This window comes from Pantherophis guttatus, chromosome 5, assembly GCF_059756535.1.
Source record: "Pantherophis guttatus breed Tessera chromosome 5, ASM5975653v1, whole genome shotgun sequence".
NCBI classification, from domain to species: domain Eukaryota; kingdom Metazoa; phylum Chordata; class Lepidosauria; order Squamata; family Colubridae; genus Pantherophis; species Pantherophis guttatus.
The window spans coordinates 52,338,852-52,350,989 of NC_142067.1; the positions used below are offsets into that span (position 1 = coordinate 52,338,852).

Sequence of the window (12,138 nt, forward strand, 5' to 3'; positions counted from 1 at the left end):
CTGGATATAACTCTGGATGATTGTCTTGTTGTGTATGTGGGACAGTGGTGAAATCCAATTTTTTTTAACTACCGGTTCTGTGGACGTGGCTTGGTGGGCAAAATCTCCATTCCCACCCCACTCTGGGGCCAGCCAGAGGTGGTATTTGCCAGTTCTCCGAACTGCTCAAAATTTCCGCTACAGGTTCTCCAGAACCTGTCAGAACCTGCTGGATTTCACCGCTGATGTGGGAGCCCCGAGAAATCTACATCAGTTGATTTTCTTTGTTAGCAAATGATTACTTCAGATGTTATTCTATGAGATGTCATGTTACATGCATCAGGTAAGGACTGATCTGAGAACAAAGCTGATGGGTGAGGGTTCCTAATTAAGAATACAAACCCTACATCCACAGGCAAAAAAGACAGAAAATATATTCTGCTTTAAGAAATTCATTATTTTGCCTTTTTTTCCCCATGTAGGTGTGCTGCAGGTAGAATTAATGCTTACTAAAGATGGTGTGAAAGTTTTAAGTATTGACTGTCATTTTGGTGACCCACAATGCCAGGTAAAGGAGAGGTACATAATTCCAATGAAACACTAAAACAATAAATTAATGTTTTGGACTAGATTATTTTCCGTTGTGTTTTGTTTTCTAATGCTTTGTACATTACGGCTGATAATGCTGCATTAGTATTGTGAGCTAACAAAGGAGATGTTGCTTTAGCTTCTAGATTATACTAGTATATTTTCTTCTATAGAGCCCAAAGGGAATTTCCATTGCTTTTCTACTTTGCCATGTTCCCTGAAAATATCATTCTTTATGTCAGTGCTTACACAGATCCACTAGATAGGCACAAATATAGCATTTGGGAAAAGAAAAAACAACAAAGCTGAATTCTGAAGTTAGAACTACTATAGTACTTGTATTTGATTTTTTACATAATTTTGTAGATAATTCTTCAACTTCTTAAGAGTGATCTTTATGAAGTTATCCAAGCTGTAGTTGCTGGCCAACTCTGCAATTCTATATTGGCTTGGTCGGATAATTGTACTGCCGTGTCAGTTTCCATGGAAAATGGCAGCTATCTGCAAGGTCATAAAAAAAGCATGGAAATCACTGGTAAGTTCGTTATTTTTATGTAGTTTATGTCTCAGTCTTTTCTTCTGATATTTGATGATAGTCATGTTTGCTCAAAGAATAGCATCTTAGAACTCCCTCTGAGATGTAACATTCTTAATTATTTCCTAGGTTTGTCATTTTTCAAGAGTTTCTAAACAGAAACAAATAATTAAATTGAAGATTTTTCATTAGTAGAAAATTTGTCTCCCAGTCATCACAGAGTATGGGAACTATCCATATAACTGCAGTACAATAGTAACTATTTGTAGGAAATATTGTGAGAAAAATAATGATGCCAATTTTCCTTTCAATTTGTTTAGGGCTTCTTCAGGCTAAAGAGTTAGGCCTTGAAATCTTTCATGGAGCTACTGTAATAAAGGAAGGCAAAGTGTTGAGTAATGGAAACAGAATCCTTACAGTAACAGCTGTCAAGCAGGACTTCACATCAGGCCTTGAAGATATTTACAAAGGACTAGCAGTCATTTCTATCCAGGGTGCAATCTACAGAAAAGAAATTAGCCATCAAACTATTGCATTCTTCAGACAGTTTGTGTATGTGAACAATGGAAAATAACATGTACTAAGCCATGACCTATGACTTTTCCTAGGATTTTCTTGCAATCAGCATCTTAAACAAAAATGGGGGCTGTTCTGGGAATGTATTTATTTTTATTTATTTTATTTAAGAAAATGTATATGGCTGCCTACACACTCTCAGTGACTCTGAGTGGCTTACAAGGATAACATAATAAAAAATAATATAAACATAACATAATAAAATAATATAAAAATAAATTTATATCTCAGAACACCTAAAAAACAAAAACTATATCCATGAACATGGTTTATAAAGGTTCTTATCAGTTACATTATGTCATTAGTACATATTAAAGATACAGAAAAACTGTTCAGAGGAATAATATCAATTTAGCTAATTGCCACGGTGTCCAATTTGTGTTTCTTCAGCAAATATTGGAACATGTGGTGGCATCTTAACTCCAGACAACATTGAAACTGAGACAGTTTTGGTTTCTTGGTGGATGACATACATAAAAGTCAATGAAGGAATAGGACTATATTGAATCTTTTACCTGCTCTGCAAACTGGAAGAGCAAACTGTGACAAACTGGGAGAGCCAGGATTGCGGTCATTGAGCAAAGTGGTCATGTGGCATCTCACTTAATGACCACTTCACTCAGCAACTGAGATTCCAGGTCCAAATGTGGTCATAAGTGAAGGTCTACCTGTACAGACTTAATACCAGTTCATTTCAAATCATAGCAGGCCAACCATTCTGTTAAAAACCATTATAATATTCAATAAATATACAGTAATTCATTAGATAAGTAATAATTAATAAGCAATTCCAATTAATGAAATATAATAATAATTGAGATTATTTATCACTTATTAATGTATACCATTGAGAGGTCCTTGCTGCTCTCTGAGCTTGTGATGATGTTAACTAGTTGGGTAATGAAATGTCTGTAAGAAAACAACCAAGTTCAGAGAGCAGCAGAAACCTCACAATTCAACCCTGAGCTGTGCTGAACTACAAATATTCTCTTCTATAGATACACCATTGAACAAAAATAATTCGTCAATAGTTTCACGTACAGGAAGTATTAGGTTACTTGTTTTTATGCAAAACTTTTTCACTATTTCTCTGGATGTAATTCGTTTAACAACAACAGCAATCAAAGTGGTGTTTGATATTTACTGCAATGTAGTCTCATGAGTCCTGCAAGTGCCTGCTTTATTAATTACAACTGCATTTATTTCTGATTGAGGTCCCCATCACAAGAAGACAGAATTTTAGATTCCATAGCATGCAGTATCTTGGATCATTCATCTGTGTTATCTGCTGCAAGGGGTACTAAACTAGGTAAGGGAAGGATGAATGGAAGAATTCTCAATGAACTTGGAATTAAAATAAGTTTTTTGTTCAGGGTGAACCAAACAACCCTTGGCAAAAGTTTCCTGGATTGTTTTCACTTAGCTCGGACCAGTTGTGGGTTGCTACCAGTTCGTCCCAGATTAGGCGAACCGGTAGCGGCAATGACAGGAGGCTCCGCCCACCCACCTGGACGCTTCTACGCATGCGCAGAAGTGGTGCATGTGTGAGCACCCACATGCCTACGAGTGAACCGGTAGCGACCGGTTTTCAAACCCGCCCCTGGCTCGGATGTTCTTCTCTAGTTCTTTTCACAAGAGCAATTTTCATTTACACACATATCATCCCGTCTTCATTATTTTTATAAGTAACTTGTCATGATTTTCATGAATCAGTAACAGCAGCAGAGGAGGTTTTCCATTCTCTCATAGGACTGTTTAATAATGAACTGAAATTTTTGGTTATTTGGATAATAAGCCTGAATGTATTTAAACCAAGCAGCCAGTTGGATGAACTCAGTTTTGGCAATGAGTGCACAGTTGGAAGATCTGAAAAACCAGGTAAGGGGCAGATAGTCATGAAGAAAATCTATGTGGTTGTTTAGAACTGAAAATTACATAAGGGCACATAATCAGTCTTACATATTCCAGAACAAGTTCATAATAATCATTTCCATTTTCTTACACACAGCAGAAGGAATGTTTTTTCCAAGATGACCTCCTATGTTACTCATCAGTGTATCATTTAAAAGCAAATATGTTTTCCTTTGGAAAATGTAGTTATATCTAGAATATACTTTTAATTAGTAGAATTATCAAGGAATCAAGTTCAAGTAATATGAATCCATTAACATGTACTGTACTTAATTGGGTGCATCTCCATTTATTGTCTATGGAGATTCTCAGCCATCCAGGTCATGGTTGTGTCAAAGGTGCTTTTTTCAAGAGGCAACTCGACTTTCTTGTTTTTTCTTTGAAGACGTTTCGCTTCTCATCCAAGAAGCTTCTTCAGCTCTGACTGGGTGGTGGGGAACGGAAGGATTTATACTCCTTGCAGTCAGCTGGTCATTTGCATTCTTTTAGAGCAGGGGTGGCCCATGGGCCGGATGCATCACATGCAGACCACACCCATCCAGCTCCGCAAAGGGAAAAAAGTCACAAAATGTCACGTAACGGCAACATGAGTTTGACACCCATGTTTTAGAGAGTCATTGAGGCCACATGGAGATTTATCTGTGTCTTCAGAGTTACCTGAGTAGTGGAAATGTGTGTGGAGCCTTCTTGGAAGAAGTTGCCTCTTGAAAAAAAGCACCTTAGAGATCTCCACTTATTAATTTACCATATTCATATATGCAACCTTGATAAAGTGCAATGTTATAGAATACTCATAATGAAAACAGGGAGAAATTGCTTCCACCCCTTCTTTCCTCCCTGTTATTCTGTTTATAGTTCTTTTCCCACTAGCTGATATAGTCGGAGCTGGCATAGTTTCTTCTGTAGAACTGCTAACATACTTTGATTGTTCCACCTTCACTTATTGTAGTTATTAAATAGAATATAGAAACAGCTGTTGGATTATAATACCTGGTGCTCAGCTTTCATCTGTCAGCACTTCAACCTGCATTTACTCTAGTGCTGACATAAGAAGGAGAAGAGGGGGCAGCTGGCAAGAGGACGCTTGACATTTCACCTACTTATTTTCCTTGAAGATAATATCCCCTAGGAGATGAGAGGGAGGGGGGACATTCCTGGGAGCTTAGGTAGTAGATATGGGGAGAGTGATTTGGAAGAAGGCCAATGAGACGCAGAGATTTGGGGAATGGAAAGGGAGGGTTTGGGGTCAGGAAGCCAGAGTTGGCTACGCCACGATCGGGGCCAGATTGTCGTGCTTAATAAAATGAAAGATTTCTTCAAACTATCTGTTTGGAAATGCAATTTATTTTATTTGAAGACGATATCGATACCTGACATCATCTTCTGTTAGCAAGACTATTAGCAATTAGCATCACTGTGTATTGGTACCTGCTATAATCTCAAGCAAAAAAGAGGCTGAGTTGTAAATGCATATTTACAATGGGATTTGCCACAAAAAAATGTTTTTATGCTAATAATGTGTCATTAGTTGGAATTGTTTCAGTGAATACAAGTAAGTCCTCAACAACAGTTCATTTAGTGATCAAAGTTACAACAGCATTGAAAAAAGTGGTTTATGACTGTTTTTCAACCTTACGACTGTTGCAATATCCTCATTGTCATGTGATCAAAATTCAGATGCTTGACAAGTGGCTCATATTTAGGACTGTTGCAGTGTCCCAGGGTCATGTGATCATATTTTGCAACCTTCTGACAAGCAAAGTCAGTGTGGAAGCCAGATTAGGGGGTGGGGAGGAGAGAGAGGGAGAGAGCGGGAGAAGGAGAGAGAGAATGTACTTTTAGTTCATAGTTTAAGTATGGACCTATAACCTTATTTGATACCTGTGATAACAGTGGCCATTTTGTTATTGAGAGCAGCTGGATTCTTGGTTACCATGAATGCAGATTTTTTTCCCTGGGTAATTGTATTGATTTCTATACAGCACATATTGCAGCTTATGCCTGTTACACCAAATTATGCAGTACAAAATGATCCCTGTGCATATATGAGAACTTAAGAGAGTGCTCGTCCACTATGTCCTCATCCTCCTACAAGCATGTTGAATTGAAATGGAGAATAGTGATGTTTAAGTTTTCCAAAGCAATGTTATGGTCCATAATGTCTTACACTTTTATGGGTTGCAGGTTGCCCTGGGCATGATGGGATCATTCCTGCCTTCTTTGATTTGAAAGTCTCTGGTTATCGTGATCCAATTCTAGTATCGCATGCTAATAGCATTGGGACAAAACTTAAGGTAAACAGAGGTACATCCATCTTTAAACTGGACGTGATTGCTTGTACATAAGCACGTGACTAAAAAAAAATAAGCTTTTTTAGTCAGATCAGAAGGGAATGGCTTGCTCATAAAGACAAAAATCACTTACTTGTTTATTTTAAAATTCTGCTTATATTTTTCTACACTGATCATGCTGGCAATGTGCAGTCAGTCCACTTTATATAGTTCTCCCTCATAATTTCAATAAACTCTGTTTTGACCCTTTGTCTTTTTTCCTTTCTATTTCCTTTTTCCTGGATTGATGATATAATCTTGCTGGACAAAATATCTTCAAACATTAAGGTTGCACTAAATGCAATGTATGTAAGAGTGTGGAGTTTTTTAGCTATTTATTGCCCTTTCTCAAAGTTGTGATATGTTTGGTACATTTATATCTATTGCTTTTTGTGACTTTTATTAGATTGCTAGGAAGATAACTGGTCTGATTCTGCAAGACTCATACAATTGATTATATTTTACTGTATTTATTTACTTACAATTGTTTATCATCCTGAATTACTGAAAATCCCAACCCCTTTTGTGAATGAGCAGATTTATTTTATCACGAATTATCCCTTCCAGTGCAGCTTCTATATACTTCCTAATAATAATCAGAGAAGAGAGAAAATGTATACTACTGTATACTCTTCTGCTGTACTGATGGAAGCTGTTGTGACCTAGGCCCCAGTAGTTATTACCAGATACAATCAGTCCTAAACAAACATTTTATTAGAACAGCTGAGAATTACTTCATTCTCATCTTAATCCAAATTAAATCCAAAACAAATGCTTCATAAACTGTTCTTCAGCCTTATCACCAACCTTGACTTCTTTGGCACCCTGCCAAAAGCTTTTCTTGGCAAAAGTTCAGAAGCAAGAGACTCAGACACGAAACAAATGTAGCAAGACAAGAGACAATTGTAGCAATGTTATTTTCCTACAAAGATCCCAAGAGCCGATGCTGCTCTTTTAAATCTTATGGGAGGGGCCAATCATCTCCTGGCCTTAGTCCTGAGTTGTCCTTTTTGCTTTAGCTGCTCTTGCCTTCTGGCAGCTCTTTGCATGCATGCACTAGGAACAGGCTCCTCCTGTTTCTCTGCCTCTCTGCTATCCACCTCTAGAGGCTCCGGAGTCCACGGATCACTCCCAGATGGCTCTGGCCCCATCTCTGCCTCCAATGCAGAGCCCTTGTCTGGGGCTTCCCCTGACTCCAGGACTGGCCCATTGTCCTCTCCAGCCTCCTCACTGTCCAACTCCGCTGCCAGCTCCGCAGGCTGCTGGTGGACCACAACACAAACTTTCTAGTGGCCAAACAATACTGGATGGTTTTCAGCTGAGTTTTTGGATCCATCAAAATACATTGAAGTAATATTTTGTATGAACTATTTTCATTACAATATGTGGCTAATTTGTATGTCTTATTACAGATTGCCCAGTTGTGCAATAAGCATGACATGATTGGTCAGGACTTGGTGGCTATGTGTGTCAATGACCTGCTGGTTCAAGGAGCTGAACCTCTCTTCTTCCATGGCCATTTCGCATTTGGGAAACTGGATGCTGGTGTGGCTCAGCTCACTCAGGCTATATCAGATGGGATAGCTGAAGCTTGTAAACTGGCAGGATGCACCTTCCTTGGTATGAGCACTTTTAAATCAGTTTTTAAAATACTTCCATTCCCTAATCCCTGAGAAAGAACTTCATTTCTGCTGAGCTTGAGACACTGAGACAATGCACTGCCAAAAGGAAAGTCACCTAAACGGTGTCTTTTCCTTGTGGAGTAAGAAAATTCTCGCTCTCATTCAGATAGCTACTGCCCCTCTCCTGCACATTTTCAGTACATGTTATGCACATTTGTCCATTTGCAAACCAGCCAGACAAAACATTCTGAGCTGTTCATACAATGGAGAACTTCCTAGCCACAAAGGCATAATTCTTCTTTTGTTATGTTATGATAAAATGTTTGGCACTATTGCAATCAAACCTGTCAATACTTTTAACCATGGTTACCCACTGCTACGACAACTGAACAAAGAAAAAAAAAAGAGGCATTATTTAGAATGTTTATAGGCAGGCCACAGGAAAAGGATACTACTGCATAGCTTTTGGAGAAGAACTGTTCTGCCCCAGCTATGGACCCCAAAGAACGCAGCACATACAAAGTCTGTACAAACCTTAGTTTACTAAATTAAACAGGTTTTTTTTCAAACAAATTAATTGTTAATTAACTTTCTTAACAGCCTACAAGAATCCAAAGAATAAATAATCTTAATCGTACTATGGTTGGCAGAAAACCCAGAAGCAATTTGCAGAGAACTAAGATCAAGGCACGAAGGAGAGTGAACGAAGTTGTTCCCTGCAAATTGCTTCAGTCGGCGTTCTTCCTTAAATAGGCTAAGGGAGTGGCCAATTAGCCCCAAGCCTTACTCTTGAGGAGACCTCCTCCTGAGGAGCCACTCCTGCCTTTTGGCAGCTCTGCGTGCCCGTGCATCGAGAAGAGGCTCCTCCTCTTCGTCCTCTTCACTTAAGGGAGCTTCTGGAGGTTCTGAAGGCCCTGGCTGAATCCCCGCTTCTGGCACCACGTCTTCTCCAGCCTCATTGTCCGACTCAAGTGCCAGTTGCACAGGCTGCTGATGCAGCACCACACCAGCCTCCTCGCTGTCCGAATCAGCCACCAGCCGCACAGGCCGCGTACGGGCCACAACAAGAACAGATAGTAATTCTACAGTTGTACAATGTAGAACCTAAGAAGAGGGATGATGTAGATGTTCTGGCCAAAAGAAAAATGGCCTGTCCATTGACTCTACAAAGCTCTAGCACCACACATACAATATAATACAGCCAGATACAACAATTCATCTTCAGGTGGGAATGAACTTCTGGTGTAGGGCAAATTTCACATGGGCAGACGTCCTAATTAAGGGCTATTCCAGATAAGAAACATACACACACAAAACACACCATAAATTGTTTCCTCACTCCATGAATAGAGATTAACAAGAATTTAGCTTGCTTTTTTCTTTTACAAAGAAAAAGAAGGATGTTTTGAAACTATGAGGCACTACTAATCTGGTATTCAGCAGGTTCTGACCAGTTTGGAGAACCGGTAGTGGAAATTTTGAGTAGTTCGGAGAACCGGTAAATACCGCTACTGACTTGCCCCACCCCCATCTATTCTCTGCCTCCTAAGTCCCAGCTGATTGGGAGGAAATGGGGATTTTACAGTATCCTTCCCCTGGAGTGGAGTGGGAATGGAGATTTTATATATCCTTCCCCTGCCACACCCACCAAGCCATGCCACTCCCACAGAATCGGTAGTAAAAAAATTTGAATCTTACCACTGATCTGGTAACCTGCTAGCATTGTACTCAGAGTACATACAACATCTGTCCTACAGAGAGATAAATACACTTAGATTATCAGTTTAAGACTAATGGGGTGGCTAAACTGGACAAAGTTGTGGATCTTACAGATCTTAATATATAATTTGATATACAATTACTGTACCTGTTGCATGCACATGTGTACAGATTTTGGAAGCATTCCTCCAATTTATTCATTTGTGCATGCTTTTGTTGGCCTTTATCAGTATAGTGCATTTTGTTGTTGGTCATATAAAATCAGAAGTCAGGCAACTTTTACTAATCTGGGCTATTTTAAACTGGATTTCAATAGAAAGAAATTGGTTTCAATAGATTTCAATTGGTTTCTAGACTTTCTTGGGATGCACTGTATTTGATTCCTCCCTTTTTCCCAGGAAGAGAAACCAATGAAATGCCTGCCACTTGTGCAGCTGGAGAATACAACCTGGTTGGCTTTGCAGTTGGTGCTGTGGAGCGAGGCATGAAGTTTCCTCGGCAAGGGAACATTGTCAATGAAGATATTGTGATTGGAATAGCTTCTTCAGGGCTTCATCACCAAGGATTTGATCTTGTGAGAAAGATTTTTTTAACATCGTCCCTACACTATTTTTCTCCAATTCCTGGTGGATATGGCAACCATACTTTAGGCATGTAAACATCTGCCACTTTTTTATTCCACACTTTTCTTGGAAAGAAATAATGTTTTGTTATTAGGCATTGTGCATGAATACTGTTATATAGTTTTATTGTATTAATTGCATCTCTTTGTACCTTCTGTTAAATGTTGAGGAACATCTCTAGAACATTTTGAGATTAGAAATTTAATTTAATTTGTTTCCTTAGTAAACAGAAAAGAGTTATCTTCTATTTCTTAAAATTAATTTCCTTGTATTTTAACAGGAGAGCAGTTGCTAACTCCAACCAAAATCTATAGCAGATCTCTCCTTCCTGTCCTCCGTTCAGGAAATGTGAAAGCCTTTATCCACATTGCTGATGGAGGATTGTTGGGAAGTTTTTCCCAGATCCTTCCTGAATGCTTTAGTGTTGTTTTGGGTAAGTAGAAAAGGCTTGGAATGTTTTACCAACTGTAGTTTGGGGCTAAATTTTTAAAAATATTTTCATGTCTAATAAGACATTGAAAAAAATCTGTTAAAGAATGAATCATCTGTTGGACATGTATAATATAATGTATAGTGTAAATAGATTGTATAATGTATAATATATTGTATAATAAACTTGGTGGAATAGAAAAGAAAAAATCTGGAACGTGGAAAATTCATGAAAGAAAGGATGGAAGAGGAAAACCACTTCCTTAGGAAATGAGTTTCAGTGTCTCTTATGCTATCAATTCCAAGATTTTCTACACTGTTCAGAGAGGAGAATAGGAATCTAAGGATATAAGAATAGATCCTTGGGATTCTGGTCATATCAAAAATCAACTGCTTGATTTTAATTTCTGGTCTAGGAATTAACAGGAAAATCCTGTGTAGGAATCCCCAACTTTGAGGGGCTGATAAGCACATTTGGAATTTTGAGAACATATTTTTGGTATTCTTCCAAAATGATTGTGGAAAGGTTACCAATTCACAAAATGGATGCCAAAAGAAGATAGCAATTTGATAAATTGATGCTTTATCAATGGCTATTTATTACTTCCTGTCATCTGGATTTCCTCTGCTTGTCTTTGTCTTTTCTTCTAGTCATATGGTTTAGTTTCAAACATCCAGGTCATGTCCCAAAGGTGCTTTTTCAAGAGGCAACTGAACTTTTGGGCCAGAAAATCCAGTTGCCTCTTGAAAAAGCACCTTGGGGACAACAGAATATAATCTATAATCACACTGCTGTGTCAGAACTGGGTTGTGCTTTACAAATCATCTGCTTTTTAGATACCCATAAGTGGAAGATTCCATCAGTTTTCTCTTGGCTCCAAGAGGAAGGAAATCTCTCAGAAGAGGAGATGGGGCAAATATTCAACTGTGGGATTGGTGCTGTTTTAGTAGTCCAGAGAGAAGCTGCCAAGAAGGTGCTGAAGGATGTCCAGAAACATGAGGATGCATGGGTGATTGGAAAAGTTGTCCACCGAACTGCAGGTTACTTAACTGACTAAGCATGTATAAGAAGAATTAAAATGTGGAAATAATTCTTCTTGGTTTTAAATAATCTGCGTTAAGTTTCTGCAGCTATATCAGAATTTATACTTATGAAAATCCATCAGATTTCAGAAAACAGTTATGACCAATTTAAGAACTAAAACTATTTCAAATTCACATTATGGTTTTTCAAGCAGGTACATATACAGTGCTGAGTTTGTTTTAATGAATACTGTAGATTAACATTTAGCTGCAGTTCAAGGAGAAAGAGAAATATAAATTCATATTCATCTCGGAGTTATTCATAGTAATTTCATGCCCTGTTATAATTTTACTTCTATCCATATAGACACAAGAACAAGAATTTCAAGTCTTCCTTTCAGTATGCAGTATTCATTATGAGAAGCATAAATGTGCATTGTCTCCTTGAATGGATTCTCAAAATACACACAGTCTTTCTCCAGTATTATATTATATAAACTAATTAGAAAGTATTGGAGTCAGAATAGACAAATTGATTTTGGTATCTACTCTAAGGTTGTGTAAATTGTGGTCTAGCTTTTATGGATATTTGGTAACTTGTTTTAAGTAACCTGTTGATCTCCTGATCTCTTGGGTTACAATTCCCATACTCTCTAGACATTAACCATTCTAACTAGGGTTGCTTTAGAATTAAACTTCAGAAGATGTTAAAGTTTCCTATCCCTGTCTATGTAATGGCCTTAGTGAGAAAGATGCTGTGTTTGGAAAAAGCCAAATTTAACTGAATTCTGAATATAATGCTT

The 12,138-nt window shown here is 38.1% G+C and overlaps 1 protein-coding gene across 1 annotated transcript in view; it reads left to right on the top strand.

Moving 5' to 3' along the window:
• Positions 1-12,138, top strand: part of LOC117657118 (trifunctional purine biosynthetic protein adenosine-3-like) — a 42,372-nt gene that overhangs the window by 15,809 nt on the left and 14,425 nt on the right. Inside the window, exons 9-17 of the mRNA XM_087895853.1 lie at positions 462-547; positions 934-1,102; positions 1,423-1,654; positions 2,893-2,987; positions 5,774-5,883; positions 7,332-7,539; positions 9,659-9,910; positions 10,164-10,316; positions 11,150-11,353. Of these exons, the coding sequence (XP_087751979.1) occupies positions 462-547; positions 934-1,102; positions 1,423-1,654; positions 2,893-2,987; positions 5,774-5,883; positions 7,332-7,539; positions 9,659-9,910; positions 10,164-10,316; positions 11,150-11,353 (1,509 nt within the window). The remainder of the gene's footprint in view (positions 1-461; positions 548-933; positions 1,103-1,422; positions 1,655-2,892; positions 2,988-5,773; positions 5,884-7,331; positions 7,540-9,658; positions 9,911-10,163; positions 10,317-11,149; positions 11,354-12,138) is intronic.